The sequence below is a fragment of the Amblyomma americanum genome, chromosome 3 (assembly GCF_052857255.1).
Source record: "Amblyomma americanum isolate KBUSLIRL-KWMA chromosome 3, ASM5285725v1, whole genome shotgun sequence".
Taxonomy (NCBI): domain Eukaryota; kingdom Metazoa; phylum Arthropoda; class Arachnida; order Ixodida; family Ixodidae; genus Amblyomma; species Amblyomma americanum.
Window position 1 is genome coordinate 161,682,239 of NC_135499.1, and position 21,320 is coordinate 161,703,558.

At 43.3% G+C, this 21,320-nt stretch overlaps 1 protein-coding gene across 2 annotated transcripts; it reads left to right on the top strand.

The window, feature by feature from the left end:
• Positions 1-2,704: 2,704 nt before the first annotated feature.
• Positions 2,705-14,836, top strand: LOC144125299 (serine hydrolase-like protein 2). Of its 2 annotated transcripts, XM_077658556.1 has the most exons (5): positions 2,705-3,041; positions 4,409-4,538; positions 4,619-4,709; positions 9,080-9,536; positions 13,441-14,836. In XM_077658556.1, exons 3-5 carry the CDS (start codon positions 4,684-4,686, stop codon positions 13,966-13,968), a joined length of 1,011 nt encoding a protein of 336 aa, XP_077514682.1. In that variant the 5' UTR covers positions 2,705-3,041; positions 4,409-4,538; positions 4,619-4,683; the 3' UTR covers positions 13,969-14,836. The 2 variants fall into 2 exon arrangements, with proteins under 2 accessions (XP_077514682.1, XP_077514681.1); XM_077658555.1 differs by lacking the exon at positions 4,409-4,538 and having other exon boundaries at positions 2,706-3,041.
• The last annotated feature ends 6,484 nt before the right edge of the window (positions 14,837-21,320 follow it).

A 21,320-nucleotide genomic window follows, 5' to 3' on the forward strand; every position in this document is an offset into this window, starting at 1 on the left:
GAGCTAATTGCTACAAGAATCTGGAGATATTTTACAGATAAATTGGTAGTTTTCAAAACAGCTATTTGAAAGAAATGAAAGATGATTAGCTTGTTTTCTGGTCTTGAAGAGCTGGCAGCAATTTCCACTAGTGTTAGTGGGTGTTATTTCTGTGTGCTTCTTTTTTGTGTGTGTGACGAAGTGCATTAGTATTCTTCAATTATATTGCACCTATGTAATCAGTGCATGTAAACGTGTTGAGATACAGATTCATGATGTGATGGCCTATATATATAGTGATAGCTAAAATATCAAACTTTGCAATTGCATTTGACTCATGGCTAAAGCTTTTAATGCTAACCATTTTAGTTTAACACTCTTTTTGTTCTAGCTGTTGTTACGTCTATTTAAACATCACAGCTATATTATACAGGGGATCTTTCTTTAAAACTTTCAAATAAATCTTTATTGATAGACATTGAAAGCAAAAATTGGCTTGGAAACACATTCCTAGCCTTGTTGCTCTCTGTTTTTCTTTAGCAAACAGCTCTGTTGTATTTGTTGCTCATCACTTTAAAACAATTCATGGTGTCCTGCACAGCAACTATGGCTATCGTGCATGAAAAAGCAAAGAGTGGTATGGCATCAATGAAAATCCTCTCTTGGATGACATAGATGCTGCGAAGATGTATAAACAGTCCAACTCTGGGAGAAGTATTAGTCACTGAAATATTTTTGTGCTGACATAAAACAGATAAAATGGGAAAAGGTTGAAAGGTATCAATGTAAGCCATCATCTCAAGTTTATGTATTGTATTGAATGGGAATTCAAACAGCAGATGTTGAGCATGGGTACAAAGGAATACAGAAATATGCAACTATACAAGATTTATTTAACTTGACTCGAATGCTGACTGGGCATCTAGTTCACCATAGTAGCTGAAATATGCATTACGGGCTGAACTTGAAAACAAAATGCGAGGGAAAAGAAGTAGCGCCATGAATCACTACTTGTTCAAGCATCTATGGATTGGCTTAGAAAGATTTAAAAGGTGATGCATTAGTCTGGCTTGTCCCTTAGCAGAAGCTTTTATGAAAAGATGCAGATTATAGCAATATAGCATGGAAAATGCAGGCTTGAAAGGATATCTAATGTTCTTCCTGTTGTACGTGTCTTATTAGTTGGCAAGTGAATTAAAAAATTGCAGCAGCATGATTTTGTTAAAGAAGCCATTCTGTCCTGCTCGCGCATTGTAGTGCTGTGCATACTCGTGGCCATCTATATTTTTAATCAGCCTGTCCTAGACACCTGCTGCTTGGGCCATTCAACCCCTTGCACCCAGTTGGCTGCTGATGCTGCTGTTTAGCCGTAAAAATAGCAGGAGGAACAGCTGCTATTTCATGCGAATTGAATAGCATTTTTTGATGATAAGACTATATCATATTGAAAGTGCACATTACAAACATATGGTTCTGGCCGATTTAGGGCTTAATTACAAATAAAGTGAACTCAAGGTACTGCAATGCGTTTGACACAATTTATATAGTGATGCATTAGCTGTGCTGTGTAGCACGGGCCATTTGGTGCATCATGTTCGAAATGTATGTGCAAGTGCTACTTACGGTACAGAACACAACACAAAAAGAAAGAACGACTTCCACCACAAGTGGAATCCTGAACTTCTTTATTGCTCTTTAACACATTTTTAATTTTTGTATATACATATATATATATATAGGATATCATGGTCGCAAGCAATGTCGTGCATACAAGCACCATGGCTTGCGTCATCACGTTGAATGAAAGCTACAAAATGTGCTGTGCAGCTGTTTGATGACACCTTGCCACTATCCTCTGCATGTGGAGTGCAGGCAAAACATTTTGAACAGTCCTGCCAGACTTGTGATCTGCTCAAGAAGACTTCTCTTGTCCTTAAAAGGTAATTTGCACTCGCTTACAGATGTACTGCGGACACCTGTGCCATTTATACGTGCTATTTTAGTTATAATCATTCTGTCTGAGATATCTGCTGCCCCGTTGCATTTTTCCATGGCCATTTGTTAGCTTTTATTTTCGAACTGCCGGACACCTGTGCCATTTATACGTGCTATTTTAGTTATAATCATTCTGCCTGAGATATCTGCTGCCCCGTTGCATTTTTCCATGGCCATTTGTTAGCTTTTATTTTCGAACTGCCCCAGATATATGCTGCTGAGGCCATTCAACGCTTCCTCGATCCCGGCCATGGCAGCCGCAGTTCAGTGGAGGCGAAATGCTAGCGGCCCGTGTACTGTGCGTTGTCTGTGCTCGTAAAGAACCCCAAGTGGTCGAATTTATCCGTAGCGCTCTCCACTACGGCGACCGTCATAGCCAGAGCGGCCAGAGTCTCTTTGGGACGTTAAAGGCTCAAACCGATAAAACCAAAATGGCGCCCGGCGGTGGCTAATCAGCATTTCCCTGTGAGTACATAAATTCCTAAGTAGGCTTTAAAAAAAATTTAAAAAGCGACAATCAATCGTACACCGCGTGACGCAATTTATACAAGAACAGTTTCGATTTCTTTCTAGCATTTATTTTTTTTTGACCAAGTACAGCTTTATCTTATATTAGAAACGAAAATTTATCAGTGACAATTTGTTTCAACATGCATTACAGAAAAAATTGCGTCTAGCAGTGGCACTTTCATAGTTTTTGCCGTAGCCCATTTATACACATATCTAGTTCACATATGGCCCATACGCCGCCCATAGCCAAGCCAACCAACGGTCAGCGCTGGTCAGCGCGACAGCGCCGGCCGGCAGTTTCGTTAGTTTCGCCGGTTTCGCTGTGTGTTCTTACTTTAAAGGAAGCGGTGGCGCGCTTGCAGGCATTTTGTGAAACATACCTTACCGACCCTACTTTGTCTCATTCCATTCATGACACAAGCGGTGCTCTGTGAACCGGCCATGGTATGTGTTGCCATGGTATTACTCAGTGTTAGCTCCCTGCCATTAGCATCAAGGTCGGCGCCGGCGGCATAAAGAAGTGTCTTTCGAGCGTGCGTTGCATCAGCATGGTGAACGTAAGTTCTGCACTTCGTTATTTTCAGTTCTTCGATGTGCAATGCCTCTCAAAGGTAGAATAGTCTTTATCTGCATTCGTTCGCAGTGTGGTCACAGTGTTCAGAGCGGAAACTGCAGTAGTCTTTATTGAGAGTAGCGCGTTTAGAGTTCCAAGAATTCGAAGTGGTGACAGTGCAGCATAGGCTGCACGCTGCTGTGATATGCGGCCCGAGCGTTGCCATTCTTCCCTGTACCACCTGACGTCTTCTACCTGCAATGTGCGTTCAGGGACACTCCTTGAGGGTGAAGGGTCAGAAATTGAGTGGCAGGAGTTGGTTTGAACCAGCCGAAACACACATGCGAGACTCTATTGGAGCGTACTTTGCTGGAAGATTTGGACTCGGGTTAATCTTGATGCTTCTTTGGTTGGCACGCGGTTAAAGCCTCATTACGTGCATGCTTAATCTTTTTAGAAAGGAATTAGTCAGTGCTGGCGCACTTGATTTATAAGCAATATTCTTTTTTATTTATTTATTTATTGGAAATACCTGCAGCGCCCGAAGGCATTATTGCAGGGGGGATGAGGATACATAACAGAAGAATAGGCCAGAAAAAAAAGAGGAAGAAAAAAAAAGCGATACAACAAGGCATGACACAGCAAGTACAAAATGAATGAAATATGAAACAACAAAAAAACATGACGAAAAAAAGCCAACTGACCAAATGATGCTGGACCAACAAGAACGAAGACCGCGTGATTAAAAAAGCCAAAAGAAAGCCAACTGCGCACTCATACATCGGACAGCAACGCGCGGAACACTCGGAACGGCACTCAACAATTTCATGGGGCAGGCGATTCCAGTCATGAATGCTAGATGGGAAAAATGCGTTTTGATAAGTGTTAGTTTTGCATTTAATTTCTCTAATCTTCCACCCATGGTCAAGTCTGTTTGACCTGAAATGCGGTGGAAGCAAATAGTTTTCTTTATCTATTTTTATTTTTCGGTGAAAGATTCTGTACAGCATTTCTAACCGGGAGTTGGTACTGCGTATCCGTAACAGCTCCCATCCCAGCGTTAGTTTAATGTTAGTAACACTGCTGTTAAAATCATAATTACTTGAGACAAACCGAGCGGCAAAGTTCTGAATACGCTCTAGCATGTCTGTTAAATTTAAAGTAGGAGGGTGCCAAACAACACAAGCATACTCCAATATTGGCCGAATATAGGTAAAATATAGAAGCTCTTTAACTTTTAGTGTTTGTTTTAACTTAGTGACGCGCACACTGATAGTGGTAATTAACCGAGAAAAGTCCGAAAGGTCGGCCTGATTTCAACAAGGAAGGGGGAAGGAAAGGGAGAATAACATTGACAATGATGACGGGTAGAGATAACACAGGTGGCGTAGAAGAAAAAAAGGCACTGAGTCGCAACACCTGACTGCTCGTGCCTGAAAAGCGTGCTCATACAGCTAAGGGCACCAGATTAGGACTCCAAGCTTCGACGAGTAACAATCAGGTTCGTATCTTGAGTGTACACACATACGATTTGAATGTTAAGGATTTTTATCGTTTCAATGTTATTACTTTTTTTTTCAGTGTGTGATTGCCCTCGCCCCACTTTGATCAACATTGTGCCCAGTGGATACCTTGCTGCTTTCAGGATGATTCGAATAACAGCTGCATTGAGGCAAGTAGGGATTCCTGGCTTCAATACAGCTGAAAAAGAGCTCAGTCTGCTGTCATATTGTTTTTTACTATTTATTGGAGGTAGTTCCAGCTCATGCTGTATTTGGGCTTGTGATTATTCTTTGAAAGCCACTACAAAGCACTGAATTTGTCTGGCACCAAATATCGAAATCAAAGTGCCTTGGAACCTGGCTGTACTATGAGCATTAAAATGCTGTTATAGTTTGCTACCTGAAATTGTATGTTATTGTTTCATTGGCCTCTTTCTTCCCACGTCCTTACTGTACTGACAATATTGGCACCTTTCCTTCTTCTCCTCCTTTCAATGACCTATGTGTATTTACGCCACTGATGCTATGTCACGTCCGTTCCTTCTTTCCGTCTCCTGTTTTCTCACGTAAGTAACCATGCTGCAGCTGTTTAAACTATGTCTGTGCCAACATTTTGGATGGACCAGAGTCTCATCTTATTTTATTTTTAGCAGCACATTCTATTTTCTTATGCAGCGATAGTTGCACAAGGAGCTTTCGCCAGGGTAAATCACATTAACGTCAGCATAATACGTCATAGCAAGAGCCCCTGGGTTTATCTGCTGGCCAGTGAAAGTGCTGTCTGTGTGGGATATGGGGTGTGCACTTACAAGAATTAGCCCTGTGTATGGTCGTGCGATCAAGGCAGCCTAGGCCCACATTAGCCTGGGAACTCTTGGGGTAGAGAGGATTGCTTCTTGAATGCGTTGTCCATCCAGCCATCTAGAGCCTTAGCTGTCAAGTGGGTAGGTAGAGGGAGGGAAATCCCCTGGTAAGGAGAGGGATGACGAGAGAGGGGGGGTACTGATGGTAGGTGGGAAAAAAGGAGAGGGAAATTTCTGTCTCCACTTTCAGGGGTCTGAAAGGGAGGGAAGATGTAGGGGCGAGTGGGGAATTGTGGAGAGGGGGGTAGGGCATGTCACACTGTGATTGCTGTATTGCGGGGAAGAGTATGTCGCTCAAGTGATTGATGGACTGGATCACGCCACACACACGCACGACCTGAACCCTTCATTGGCATCCTCTGCTCTGTCCAGGGCAAACACTAATGCTAACACATATTCTGCCACATCAGTCGCATTGATCTCCTGTGATTTGTTTTTCTATAAGTTTTGGATAGTGTAGCATAATCTGTCAATTTTTGCCTAGGATTGTTAAATTAGGTGGGCTGTAATGTGTAACCATAACATGCAGTGATTTATTGTTGCACTGGGCAAGCAGTCAGTTCTAATGGCTCATGTGAATACAGTTTTTGTGCATAGTTCATTCCTATCATGATGAGTTAACAATTAGCAGCTAGGTTAACAATAAAAAATTGACAAAACCTATAGGCAGCTGATATGACAAAATTTGCTTCAGTCGCAGTGGAAATACACAAGCAGAGCAGTGCTGGTCTTAGAGAATCCTTTGCCTGTTAGAGAGGAACAAATAAGGTGGCATGTGACCTTATAATATTGTTTTCTTACTAGGGGAGGGGAAAGTGCAGTACAGTTGCCAAGCACCAAGGTCTAAAAATACTAAGGCACAGTGCATGTGTGCTGTTTATGCCAAGTGTGATTATTTACAGTATCGAGTCACCCCCACAGTGCTCAGACACCTGTCAAGTGATCTGAAATCATGCCTTGAAGAAGCCACTCTGGCACATGCTGACTTATTGGTGGAAAATCTTGTGTGCCTTATTGCATCCTAGGATGTCCTGCGGTCTGGGAAATTCCACACCAGCACTCCATGTATGCATGCATGTCAATGTATTAACTGTTGTGGTCTTAAACCTTTACCCATTTTGCGGCTGTTCCGGTCCAAAACTATATCGTTAGTTTTGGTCACCGCGAAAGGAAACAGCTGTACGGGAACAACATATGGGATGTTTGTTTTGGGGGTTTAAAGGTACGCAAGTCTTTGAGCGATACTTGGGTATTCCTTGGTACCACTCAAAAGCATTCCCCTGATTGCTGTCCTGGATTATGGCTGCAAGTTTTGCAGAAGAACGCCGTTTCTTTCCTGCCCCCTTTTCATTTCCTGCCGTCTTTGTCAGAACAATCTCAGTCATCTGATGATAGCACATAGTTTTCTTCCTTGCTAAAATCGTCTTCGCTTTTGCCAAAAGCTTGTGAATCCTTGCCATAAAACGCACTCGGCGAGTATGCGGTCACTCTTTGCTGCCGGCGGCACGTGAACAGAGCTACAGACCACTTGCATATACCAAGGCTCCGAAGGAACAGTGCTGCTCCATAGTGTAAAAAAACCAAACCTCAAGGAAAAATAAGTTTATTTACTCTTTAAGAGATGGCGCATCATGCGTAGTGAGCAAAGTACGCAAAATTCAACCACAATGAAAGCTAGTCAGGCGGTGCCTGACAGTAGACCGGAGCGGCCATGTTGTGTTGTTGGGAGGGGCCCGACTAGGGGCCACTAAGGGTTTAATCACAATCTCCACCATGTTATGTGGTCATACTGCTATATACATCAGAAGCTTGTGCAGCTTAATTCGTGACTAAAGTTGTCACTAGTGCACAAGTCTCCAGTAGCTTTTTCTTCAAGGATCCTAATTATATTTTTTGTACTTGGGTCCCATATCTATTGCGGATGGGACCCGGAGGTGCAACACTGACATTAGTTTCTGTGGTTGCAGAAGGCGGAGTAGACTCATTTGGAATAGTTCGGACACAGTTGTAATACATTCATTCTTGTCCAGTGCATTCTTCGCTTTTCATTGGCTGGCAAAGGTGAAGAGTGGTGGAGGTATCAGCACATGCATGCTCCGACAGTGCAGCTTCATTGGACCCACCACAATGGCTTTGGCGTTCTGCTGCTGATTCAAGTTTGCGGGTTTGAATTCCAGCCTCTGTGACTGCATTTTTTCAATGGAGGCGAAATGCAAAAACGCTCGCATTTTGTGCATTGTCAGCGCATGTTAAAGAACCCTAGGTGGTTTAAATTTGTCTACAATCTACTGGTGAATCACAATTTATCTGCAAATGGTATCAAAAGCATAGTGGAATTGTAATAGAACCACTTGTTTATTTATGGCTTGGTTTTATGGGGTTTAATGTCCCAAAGCGACTAAGGTTACGAGGGATGCCAGAACCACTTGTGTGGTTGGCATTGCATAATTTGCTGCATTCGCACGTGGTGATAATTTGTACAGGACGCCTTTATCACTTTGTTCTTGCTGGTCCATGTAACAATCCCAGATGGGATTAGCAGTTTGTATAAATAAATAAAAAATAAGCAGCACACATGCGCTCTGCGACAAGCACATATGTGTATATATGTTGGATGCTTTCATCCAGAAATGAATATATGCCCTTGCAACTTAATTGATTGTTGATCACTTTGAGCTTGGGTGTTGCTCTGTAGTTTCTTCCTCATATGGTTTTTTGACTTCTCAGCACCTGGAAATAAAACTTTCTTTTGTGCTAAATCTCTTATATCTTAGGAAATACAAAGATGACAAAGGGATGCCCTGAATGGCACTGTTCATACAAAAGCCTAGTTTGAGTATGTTTACATGTCTAACTTTGAAAGCAGTCTTTCATTTTTAAAATGAAAGCTGTTATAGCTTTGGATTAGCCATATAGCCTTACATTCTGCTGCGGAATCTATAGTGTTGGTTGTAGGCCCTTTAATTACTTGGTGAATTAATTTAACCTGATTAAATTGAGTGACTGCCACCTGCCACACTTCACTTGTGGAAAAGGGGAGAGAGGGCATCCCTTCTCCACATTTAGGGGAGAGAGAAGGTGGGATTAACCTTAATGCCTAAACCAAAGCTGTGACAGCATTTTCTGATTAATGTGTTTAGCTAGCAAGCTTAACTGTACAAATTGTCATCTCATTTTTGGCACAGTGCCATAAATAGGAGTGCACTTTATTGTTGATGTGTGGCTTGCGTGACATTTTCTGCAGCTCAGCATTCTGCGGTGCTGCAAAAAATGCTGGCATTGCTGGTTGTTGTCAAGAAAGGGAACAAATGCTCCTTAAGTGCAGTCCTTAATTAAATGTTTTGTATAGTGGAACTAAAATGCATGAAAATGACCTTCAAAATAATGCTGCCTTGATAATGAGTGTGTAATCTTTATTCTCTCTCACTGTCTATCAAGGCAGCACTGGTACAAAGTCATATTTTAAAGTTGTGGTAAGCTCAAGCCAAGGGTGTGTTTTATTTTCTTCTGATATGTGTTTCTTTTAATTCTTACTGCCACATTGAGTCACATGCTTGTTTATCTCAGAAAATTTCTTTGAGAGCTGGCAGGTGCTGTTTTAAGTGTGTGAGGTTTTCATCGATCTGTTTGATTACTTAAATGTGACGCATAACGATTGTGTTGTGCGCTGTACCCAGGTCCACAAAGCTGCTGCATAGATGTTGGTCCTTCAGCTGCCACGCTGGTGTCAGTCAGTGCCGTGAGTCCTCCGGTGGTACCCCACTCGTGGAACGTGAGATCCGAGAACTTCAAATTCCCGTTCCATATGGCCACCTTGCAGCAAAACAGTGGCTTCCCACATCAGCAGAAGACCCACATCGTCGTGTCCTTCTGCTGCATGGCTTCCAAGATAATGCATCAAGCTTCGATGACGTTGTGCCAAGGCTAGACCCTCGGTGGCACGCAGTGGCCCTAGACTTCACGGGCCATGGCCTTTCGTCACACTTGCCCAGAGGAGTTCCGTATATGTCAATCCAGTTTTGGTTCGATGTCTGCCGTGCTGCCGAGTATCTTGGGTGGACTCAGTTTTCCATTATAGGACATAGTTTGGGAGGCCATGTGGGCTTGCACTTTGGCTGTATGTTCCCTGAAAAGGTGCGTGCAACATTTTTTCCCTGCTTTCTCTGCTGTCAGGCAGTATTAAATAGCAGTGAGAAGAACTGCTGGCATTTAATTGTCATTGCAACATTAAATTCTTTATAACATCGCAGCATTCTTGCAATGTTGGGATATAACTCGGAGAGTCCCAGTTTCATTTTTTTTTTGTAGTCAGGATCAGTACGTGTGTGATCTCATTAATGACCTGCTTTAATTAAACTGCTGCATCACATTTTACTTTACAAGAAGTTGAACAGAATACTTGAGAACACCTTTCTTCTTCATCCTTCTGTGAGTCACTCATTATCGGAGAGCAAGCGGCCATTATGCCAAGAAAGCTCTGTTAGTCTTCCTTGTCCAAAGCAAAAGCTTCATATTAATACTGACTGCACATGGCATCTCATGTAAGTGGGACCAGACTGGTGCATTAAGTATTAAACAAGTGCTCTCTTCTGCAAGTTACCTTAGCCAGGTGTGAAATTTTTTCTTTGTCGTAATATTGGGCATCTAAGTAATATTAATTTATAAAGTATACCCTCAGGGCCATTAGGGCATTGTAGAGGGTAGCAGATACAAGAAAAAAAATAATTAACCAGGTGGAGTTAACAGGCAGAACAATATAAAAATGACTCCTAGTTATACAATGTTAGCTTTGGCGTCCTGGAATAATTGATCACCTGCGGTGGTATGTCTTAAGGCAAGAGGTTTATGGGGGTTTAATGTCCCAAAGTGACTCAGGCTATGAGGGACACCATATTGAAGGGCTCCGGATATTTCGACCACCTGGGGTTCTTTAATGTGCACTGACATTGCACAGTACACAGGCCTCTAGAATTTCGCCTCCATCAAAATTCGACCACCGCGGCCGGGATAGAACCCACATCTTTCAGGTCAGCATCCGAGCGCCAAGAAGGTGATTCCACTTGATGGATGTGCATGGTAAAAAAGACCGTGCATGGAACCTACAGAATTCTGACTTTATGAATATGATCTGGTTTGGATGGTACATGTTGAAACAGTGAGATAAATTCAATGTGCAATTGCAGTTGATGGAATAATTTATGAAAATGTTGCAGGCAAAATGTTTCGGAACGAGATGACAAGGATTGTAACTCATGGTATGAATACACAATTAGGAGAACATTGTTCATGATTGAAGAAAGAAAAACACTGCGCAAAATGATGAGGACAAAATCAAAGGAACGAACACAGTAGGTTATGTTCAGGTTATAAAGATTGAAAAAAGTAGAATTATTCTGAGCATATTCCAATCGCTTGACTGCATTAGGTTTATTTGACCTTGATCCCAGATTGGCATGGCATACTCAAGTTTGGTTTGTATAAGAGGTTTATGAAGGAGTAATTTTACTTAAGTAGGGGATTTAGAAATGTTGCAGTGTAAGTAACCTAGCATTCCGCTGGCATTACTATTTACGTATGTGTGCAGTGTGAACATTCCAAGTGAGATCAGAGGTGATATGAAAGCCATGGTACTTGTAAGTTGATAGAGAATATAGGGACGCGTTATGAAGGGAGTACGTGAATGGTTCATTAGTAAATTTGATACACGCATGAATTTACACTTAATAACGTTCAGTTCCATTAACCATGAATTGCACCATGAAGAAGAAGTGCTAAGGTCAGACCAGAGCCTGGTTACGTTGTCATCACAAGCCATTACAGTAAATATTAAACTGTTGTAAGCAAAAATTGGATGTCAAGTGACACGCAGGAAGACAATTCCTTTATGTAAGCTATAAAGAAAAGACCAGGCACAGTGCCTTGCAGTACACCTGAGTGAACTGGACTTGGCTTCAATGCTACACCATTAACTAAAAGAGACTGTGAGTGGTTAGTGAAAGAAATCTCAAGCTAGACAAAAATTCAGAGATGCAGATTTTGTTTGTGCAGTTAGAATATAATAAGCTATGAGACTCGTTATGAAATGCTTTCGGATACTCTAGAAACATTAAGTCAGGTGCAGAAGAGTGATCAAGTATAAGGTCAAGCTTATGCGTGAACAACACTATAGTTGTTTTACAGGAATGTTTGGCCAAAGCTATCTTGAAATCATGGAAAAAAGTTACTTTCAAAGAAGTTAACAAAATGCAAAAATTGAATATGAGATTTTGCACGGTATGTAGTGCCTTTACTGCACTTTTGCTTTGGAAGCATGTGCGAAATGCGAAATACAAAGTCCGTCGTGTAAAGCAACTAATGATCTGCATAAAGTGCTCTAGCAGCATGTTTGGGAGTTGTAATGTTACTTTATATTCAGTGTGCAGTTACCCCTATGTTGTGGCTGTATAGATAGAGGTAGGTAGAGTGATGAGGACAGGGAGCAATGGCGTCCAAGCTGTAGGACTCCTTGGTAGTACATACAGAAGTAGAACTTGTTCGGGGACTATACTGGTTAGTTGGGAAGTGCTTGCTATGGGTGGAGCGTTGTGGGCATCCTTCATCATCAGCAGCATCATTCAGGGCTTTGTTCTGGTCCACTACCAGGCCAGGCCAGGTTTTGTTTTTTGTTTTTTTCTTTTCCTCTACTCTGCTGCTTTAAGGCACTGCTCAAGGAATGCGCTGAAACAAAAATTTATTGCAAAGACTCATTAATAGCAGAGTTATGTCCATTGTAATCAAGCAGTTTTGCTGAGCTGTCCCCACCTAGGTAGTTTTTCGCTCACACCAGCCTCCTCAAGCAAAATGTTTTTCGCTTTTCTCCAAGAGGAGACTCAAAGGTATGTCAGAACTCTGCATTATGTGCCCCTTCTGCAGCCTGTCAGGTGCATATCAACTCTTCTCCTATAGCAGGCTGCAAGTCAAGCAGTGCTAAAACTGGATTATCACAACAGCACTACAGAGTATTGTAACTTGTGAGCAACAATATCACACTGTGGCTGTACTTGTACAGTCGGGGACAAAAGTCTCTGGACCACGTGTTCCTCAAAGGAAGCCCATACCTATACGGGCTATTACACTCCGGCCGTACACCATACTTGTGGAGGTGAAAGTCAATATTTTGTTCTTTCATCTCCACAAGTGTGGTCTCCAGCCGCCGGCTATTAATAGAGCTATCGGCTTCGTTAAGGGAACACGAGGTCCGGAGACTTTTGTCCCCGACTGTACTTTCTGCAGGGACCGTGTGCAGAGAAGCACAATAAAGGTGCTGCACAAGAAAAAAAGCAAGTGAATATAATAGAATTATGGCTCAGTGCATTGGCCTCGAAGAAACAAAAGTGGCTGTGCAGTCACTCAATTATGCTCTCTGTAATGCGGAAGCAATGAGCGCAAATGATGGCTTCCATAAGTGAGCTCTTCTTGCATGCTTGTGAGTCAGCCGTTGAGGTTTGGAAGCAGTCACCTGGCACTCGATGTCCCCTCTGCTGCCAGCAAATTAGAAAGCAGGACACAAAATGCAAAGCTGATGTGCTTCTTTCTTAGGTTCAAAAAGGGATGACACAGCTAGAGCATAAAATAGCCGGTTCCCTGTCAGTCGGAGGGATTAACCACATAAATTTCTTTGGGTCCCTTCTTTAGCTCGATTGTGCCTGTTCCACTGTTGGTGAAAGGTAAAGTGGCTGTCAAGGAGCATGAGCGGGCTTTGGTTTGAGCTTAGCTGTCTTTTGCAGTGCACCTGGCTGTAATATTTGCAAAGTTTGATTGCATACTGCACTTGCTCCTGTAAAATGTTCAAATCTGGCCAGAGGCTCTTAAAAAATGTAAATTCAGTGTAAAGTAACCTTGATTTCAAGAATTTTGAGGCAATTGCATTTTTTTGGTCCCAGATCGTTTGCATGGACTGTACCTACTAATGTGTGCTCCAAGCAAGCTTTTAATGCTGCATTGTGCCTACCTTTTATAGTTCTTCTGTTGAATAATATCATTTTATTCTTGATTTCAGCTCCAAAATTTGGTGATGATTGATGCTCTTGGTCCCATCTACGAGCAAGCAAGCAGGGCTGCAAAAGTTTTCAGGGGTATAATAGAGGGCAACATGCGCCTTGAACAGAAGGACCTTAGCAGGCCACCCGTGTACACAGAAGAACAGCTGATAAAACTTTACACTGAGAAAACAGCATTCGGTTACCTGCCTGACAATGTCAGAACACTGATGAAACGTGGCTGCAAGTCTGTTGGAGATGGCCGTTATGTCTTGACCAAAGATGCCAGGCTAAAGTATATTCACTGGATTCGCAGTGACAGTGCTGCTCTGAAAGAGTACTGCAAAGGCTACAACAATAATCTTTTGGCACTGGTGGCTATTCCTGGCTTTGGTGGCTCATCTGCAAAGCGAAAAATTGTGTCTGACGCCCTTGCACAAAGCTGCCGCACCTTTAAAATTATTGATATAGAAGGTAACCACCATCTGCATATGAGTTTTCCAGACACTGTAGCAGGGCACATACGTTCCTTTTTAGACCCGCAGTGATGTACCAGTAATATAATAAAGTAATCTCGGTGCCTTTTTCTGCATGCTCAAACTTTTAAATGGACAGGATGGTAATCCCTTTTGAAGCATTGATGTCTGAGATATTATTTTGCTTATGTGTGAGAAGTTTTAGGTATAGAAAATTGTTAAGTTGCTTGTATATACTCTGAGAAAATATTTTTTTTCTCAGGAAGGATGGTCTAAAATTAGCTTATAAGTGAGCATTCTTAACTTTATAGCTTGTCATTTGCTTCAGATGTTTATAGTGCTTTTCATACTGCCTTCAGCTTGCGGCATTCTAATTATAAATTTTTAGGTTTTTCTTGGGGACATAAGGATATAGAAATGTTCACCTCGGTGCAGCTGATATTTACTGAATATGAAGACTTTTTATCATAACAAACTTCAGTGCCACTATTTTTGACAATTGTGGTTGGTGAATCTTAGATGGCCCCCTTTGAAATGTTAATTATATAACTGAAGTGTCCATTTTCCTCACAGCAAAAGTTGTTAAAGCTAAAAATGCCTGTGATTTTTCTTCTTTGTAATAGCTGCTTCCTAGTCCTATTTATGAACAAATGTGTATGATGCGTTATTCTATAACAAGGCTGTATAGGATACATTGCTTTCTTCAATGCCCATTGTAGTTTTTATGAAAGTGCAGCCTGTTTGTAGTACGGATGAGCACTAAATGCCATGGTTACTCAAATGTTCTGCAGTGAGCCACTAGCCACAGCACTGCACTGTGATATTTGCACCAGTGATGGCTTTTCAGTTTCTTTCTGTACAAATTCTGTTATCAGGGAAAAGTTTTTCATCTTGTTACAAAGTAAAGAAAAAATAAAAGTGATATTTTCTATTTGTGTAAGTCTGAGTCTTGCTAAAAAAATGGTGCAAACTTTGGAATGAAATTCCTGCCATGTGGCTTGTAGGCCTGTTGGGCAACTTGTAAACTGAAGTAAACAAGGTCGCCGAAGTAACATCAATGGGAAACGCATCAAAGCTACCGCAACCTTTCGTTGTGATAGTTCACAGTATGAAGATTAGTCTTTAAAGGGCATTCTGTCATGTAAATCTTACTAAGTGTAATAATGCCTGCCCTCTTGGTGAATGCATGATTCATGCACAACATTGCATAGACTTGTCACATTTATTTTGAGGCAGTGCAGAAGACTAATATGGTTCTTATAAAGAGCAGCCATGGTGTGTCAGGGATTCTATGGTATAATGACAGAAAATATTAACATTGACTTTTTACCGATGTACATGAAGTGGAATTGATCCGCCATAGAACTTTTTACAGCCATATTACTAAGCTGGTCAGGTTAATTGGTGGCCAGTAGGTAGACGCTTAGCTTATGGCATACTGCTATTACGCTACAGTTCCTGCTGCTCTTTGGCCAACAAGAGTGCACTTAGTTTGTTGGTTTCACATGTCAGTGCCTAACTGCCATCTGTCTGAGCAGAAGTTGGCTGCAGTGAAGAACTGAGACTCTTGTACCGTTATTGCATGGACATGCGCAACGGACTGGCAGCTCATGACATGCAGAGTTCCCACAGCTTGGCTGTGCTAGGAAAGGCTTGCTGTGCTAAAACCATAGCAAACGTCACCCCTTGATTGTAAACCATGAGGCTGGCTCACGCTACGATTTGCATAAGGCAGGAAAAAAAAAATTGAGATTTTTATGAGGAACACCAGAGTGTGCGAACCATTCTAATATGCATGCAGTTCCATGGGATGCATTGGTTTAGCAAAAAGTGACCTGCGCAGACGTGCCAAGCCTGTCAACTGTCATCGAATTTCGCCACCACACGGCTGAAGCCCGGCTTTCACTTGTACAGGTGTGATCTCAACTCACCGGATAATAGGCTTCGACTGCTGCTTACGCCTCTTGGAAACTTTTGACCCAGACAGTACATGACACTTGTTAATATGTCACAGGGATATCCAATAAGGACACTTGCGTGTTCCTTCTTCGTTGCGGTGCACAAGCCATTTGTGAACATATGGGATAGCTACATATGAGGTATTTGCCTGTGCCTGATAAATAAATTTTCGTGTTGTTTCGGTGGTTACGACGTCACAGTTGACTTCTGGCCACTTGAGACGTAAAAAACTGCTATGTTATAGCTGCTTACTGAAGTTTTCACTCCGGCTCTTAAAGAACCACTGAGAATTTGAGTTGGCAGCTGCTTTGACAGAAAACAGCATTTTCATGGCGAAGTGGCCAATCTTGCCAGAAAACTGAGCATTTATAAGCTAGAAGAGACCCAAAAATGGAATACAGGTGTTGCCACCACCGTTCGATTTTCCATGTAAACTGCGTGCAACAACACCTAATTTTTTGTGCGGATCCCACAGGCTATCCTGGAGAACCATTAAATCAAAGCGGTGGCAACCGGTTCTCCTCAATTGCCAGTGCCATGTAGACGACACATCTGAAAATCTAAAGGTCTGTATTCAGCAACAGGAAGATTAAGTTCAAATTTCTCGCCCATAAATGTGCCTTTCTATTTTTGCTGGACAAACATTAGCATACCCAGGAATAGCCAGAGAATCAGTTTTTTTTTCTGAGAACAATAATCGGATGGAGCTATCAGATTCAAGGACACTGATTTAATCTCCATCCAATCGTTGTTCTCGGTAAAAATAAAATTCTCTGGCTTTTTCTGGTTATGTTGACGTTATTCGGCAGCAAAGACTCTCTTATCGTCGACCCGTGTACTGTGCTATGCCACTGCACGTTAAAGAACCCCAGGTGGTCGAAATTTCCGGAGCCCATCACTATGGCATCCCTCTTAGTCTGAGTTGCTTTGGAACGTTAAAGGGACTATGCAAAGAATTCATTGTCGCTTGTAAATGTTTTCTATGTTTAGAAATGATGCTAATGAGCATTCACACCAAGCAGAGAGACCGGAGAGATGCCACCGACGCTGCTGCTGGGGGGCTAGGAGCGACAACCGGTAGTTGCACAGCGAACGTCATCTGATGACGTATTCAAAGGCGGGGCCCAGTCCCAGACCTGTTTTCTTTATTTTTGTCTGGTGCCCCGCGTGTACGAGTTGAGGGGGGAGAGGAGGAGCGTAATTTTTAATCGTCTATATCTTTGTTGTTATTGATGCTAGCTTAAAAATCCTTGCGTGGGGGTGACGAGTGATGAAATGCTTATCTCTCATCTGCTTTACGTAATCTCAATTAATTTATTGCATAGTCCCTTTAAACCCCCATAAACCAATCATTTACCGGCGAGAAAATTGAATTTAAAAATATTCCCGCCAATTTATTCAAACTCGGGACTTCCGTTGCCGAAAAAGCCGGGTTGCCACCATTTTGAAGTGGAGGTGTAACGTGGCCTCGGGGATCCGTGAAGAAAAAAGTGTGTGTGTTTGTAAGGGGGGGGATGTGCGACGCACATGTTTTACTTGTGAAATCAACCGCTCATGGCAGCACGTGTATTTCTTGTACAGTGACAGCTGTAGAAGAAACCTCTAAGCGAGTCGTGCGGCCAAAGTTCGTTGCGTCTGAGATGAGTTGCCATTCTGCTAATGAATATTTTGACGGTAGCACCGCACCTGTTCGTAATAAGTGAGCGTTCGTTATATCTGCAGCCGTTGTAAAGTGGGCTCGACTTACCACCATCTGAGGGTGTGAGCGTAATGATTCCAGTCGGACTCATTCAGCACAATGGTATAGCAAAGAAGAGCTTATAACCTCTTCATTGAGAAAGATGCGTCGTGCGCGCACTGCGCAGACTCTGCGAGCACTTCCCGGCTGCTACTTCGCTTTTTGCATGGTTTGCAAACATACTTTTTGCGCGTTCCCGCTGTTTAACAAGCGTTGAAAAGAAACTGGTCGCTGCATCTCGGCGCGTGAACAGCATATTCCAACTCGTAACAACTCAACAGAATTCAGAAAACTACCGTTAGCTTTCGCTAACGATGACAAATCCGAAACGCTACCCAACATTATCTGGAGTTCCTTTGTCTTATCACAGCACCATACATCTAGAATTCCTCTTAGTAATGGGAAAATTCTCTTGCAAACGGTCCCCATATCATTAGTGCCTGTTTCTTCAATATCTACAGGTGTGTGTGTGTGCGTGCGCGCGTGTCACGAATGTTGCGCATTCTTGTCCGTCAAAGCAGCTGCTGCGGCCGGGATCGCACGAGGCGAATTAACTGCAGCGGGCAAACGTCGTCATCGTCACTAAACTGCTAGCACTGCAGGGCAAAGGCCTCTCCGCCAGCTGTGGCCACCACATTCCGCGCAGAACGCTCCAATCTCGTCCACTCACGTGACTCTGCGCACGTGCTGCGTTTGTACCTTCCCTTGGAATCCATTACGTACGTTAAACCCGAAGGGACCATCGATTATCTGCTCTCCGCATTGCAGGTCCTGCCCATGTTCTAGTGAGTTCAGCTAGGATATCATTAAATCGCGTTTGTTCCTCAATCCACTACATACCTGTAAATATAGCTGACTAAAGCGGAATGGAGGATAAAAAATTGTTTTAGCTGTATAGGTGTCACGTGACGTCGTCCGCAAGGAGCGCTAGTGGCATTCGCATGCGCTTGCGCGGACTGTGCAGCCAGTCGCATGCAGCATTCCTTGTGGTCTTTGAACCGTGTCTTTCCCTTCGTGTCGTAGTTATAGCTCTCAGATCTGTAAAAGCATGTGGCTGGGTTGATACACCCATGAACTGCGTGAAGCGGAAAACATGCACGTTGGAAAGGTTCGACTTTGCGAAAACATAGACCTGTATACGACTGCGGAGGCGCCGGCGTGGTGTGCATTCGCGGACCAGAGCTGCTGGAAATATCAGTTCCTACTGCGCCAGTTTTGTAATTGGGACAGGTATAGTCATGCTCTCTTTCTCCGAAGTGTGTCCCGCACGAGTAGCAGGCAATTATCAACTTACCGGAAACATCTTGGGGCCGTCAAGCGATGCGCTTGAAAACGAAAGAGAAAGGATTTTTTCTGTTCCGGCAGTGACCCTTCTTCCCTGTGTTACAGTGCCTGCTGATCTTGACCCTGTGAACCGTAGCGTTATCGCATCGTCGACGCTAACGCGGCGACATTTGTGTGACAATGTGAGGCGCATGATCTCAGATTGCGTAGAGCAGATGACGCGGGAGATGCGACAGGCTGGTGGAACAGCGGAATCTTTTCCACACTGTTTTCAAGCTCGCCGCTTGTTGGCACCCACCGTGCTGCTGCCTAAAGTCCCTCAATTATAGAGGCACCTTACTGCTGCCTCGATGCGAGCGCCCCTCCCCGGGCGCGCGTATCGAGGCACCCTATCTAGAAAGCGCTGTGGCCACAGGCTCGTGTGTTGCAAATCACATTGAGTGCGATATTACGTTTTTTGTGTGCAATGGAACCGGCCAGTTTTGCTATCGAGTTGCGGCACAAGGTCTATACGGCATGTTTCACCTCACTCTTTCCAATTTTTAATAGCTTTTTGAGTTAGGCGATCTTTTTGGTATAGCATTTTCAGCAGCATAGTACATCAGAATACAGCTAAGACGTGCTAACTAGCAGGCTGGTTAACTAATATTGAATAGTTAACTTTTTAACTCTTACTGTTAGGCTCCTTAATTATTGAGAGGCGTCTAGCCCACTGTAAGTAATATCCATAGCAGTTTTTAGAATTTAGAAATTGCTGTTATCCTCGTCGTTGAGGCCCAACAAATTATGGCTATATACATCGCGCCAAAATACATGCGCTTTCGATAATCTTGCAGGCAATGCAGCCTCTCCAGTGCACCTAACTCGTCGAAATAGCCCAAATTTGTTGGGCCACAGCGCCGTGGGTAACAGAGTTTTCGAAATTCTAAAAACTGATGTGGATATTACTTACGGAGGGCTACACTCCTCTTATTAAGGAGCCTTACAGTAATAGTTAAAAGTTAACTACTCTGTATTATTTTACCAGCCTGCTATTTAGCACGTCTTAGCTGTATTCTGATGTACTGCACTCCGGACAACGCTATGCCGAAACACGCTCTTCTAACTCAAAACCCCTATTTTTAAAATTTATGAAAAGTCTTAGGTGAAACACCTCGTATATCGGGTGGTCGCCTAACTGAAACACTAAACAGGCAGCGGGGTTCACGGCGCAGAAGAATTGTACTGCAAACTTCATGCGTACAGAGCGTTCCACAAAGAAAAGCGGACGTTGATGCATTTAACTACGTGCAATAACATTACGTATCACTATTCTTAGAAAACATAGCGCAAAAAGGACACGGACGACACAGCAGTGGACAGGACAGGCGCTATAACGTATCACTATAACAGCAGCCGCCGCGGTGGCTGAGTGGTTATGGCGCTCGGCTGCTGGCCCGAAAGACGCGGGTTCGATCCCGGCCGCGGCGGTAGAATTTCGATGGAGGCGAAATTCTAGAGGCCCGTGTGCTGTGCGATGTCAGTGCACGTTAAAGAACCGCAGGTGGTCGAAATTTCCGGAGCCCTTCACTACGGCGTCTCTCATAGCCTGAGTCGCTTTGGGACGTTAAACTCCCATAAACTATAACAGCATATGCGGGTACCTTACGGGGAACTTGAACCCTGTTTGACGTGGCGTGAAACGACCACTAGCGTCAGAAGTGTTAATTGTTGTCCTGGTTGGTACTGTAGTTTGGGCATATTCATATGTCCCAAAAAGAGGCATGCGAAGCGATTTGTGGAATGTGCCATCGGCGTTGTCTCTGAAGTCCCACTGTCATGTGGCAAATGCTGTGTTGGTCAGACGGGGCGTTGTGTCAACGACCGGCTGAGGGAGCATGTGAAAGATATTAAGAACGATGAGGGTGCCAATCTTGTTGAGCACTGTCGCACTTGTAATGGACTGGACTTTCAGGAAGTGACGATACTGAGCAGAGGCAGGTTGCAGTCCACTCGAGAGACAATAGAAGCATACTATATCAAGAATGCTGGGCCACGTTGTGTTAGCGATTGCATTGTATAAAGCGGAAGACAATGTTTCTTTCCCGGGTTTTGCGCTAAGGTTGCAGCACGTGTGCGTGTACCTGCAGTACGGTTTCCGCCCGCGCAGTTCCGAGCGCGTATAAAAGCTGTGTGTTTTGCTCCTGAATAAACAGTTGAGAGTCAGCGCTGCGTTTTCCTTCCCGCCCTTCCCTCTCTGTGTCTTCTTTGGCCTGGAGCCATTGCGCTGTTATTCTATGAATATGTCCCGACAACGCTCGCGCCGTCTGGTAACGTGATATATGCTGGGGTTTCTGCGGAGGAAATATTAAACATGTGCGGAAGAAACGAACGCAAAGTGTTCTCGGCTGGTTTGATGTGCTGTTCGGTAACTCTTTTACGTTGGTGATTAGTATACCGAAGG

What these genes read in the sequence shown, in the direction of transcription:
- LOC144125299 (XM_077658556.1), top strand. Translation starts at nt 4,684, where the DNA reads ATGATTCGAATAACAGCTGCATTGAG. An exon ending in CGAATAACAGCTGCATTGAG is followed by an intron (nt 4,710 to 9,079) that starts GCAAGTAGGGAT and finishes CGCTGTACCCAG; the next exon opens with GTCCACAAAGCTGCTGCATA. An exon ending in GCTGTATGTTCCCTGAAAAG is followed by an intron (nt 9,537 to 13,440) that starts GTGCGTGCAACA and finishes TCTTGATTTCAG; the next exon opens with CTCCAAAATTTGGTGATGAT.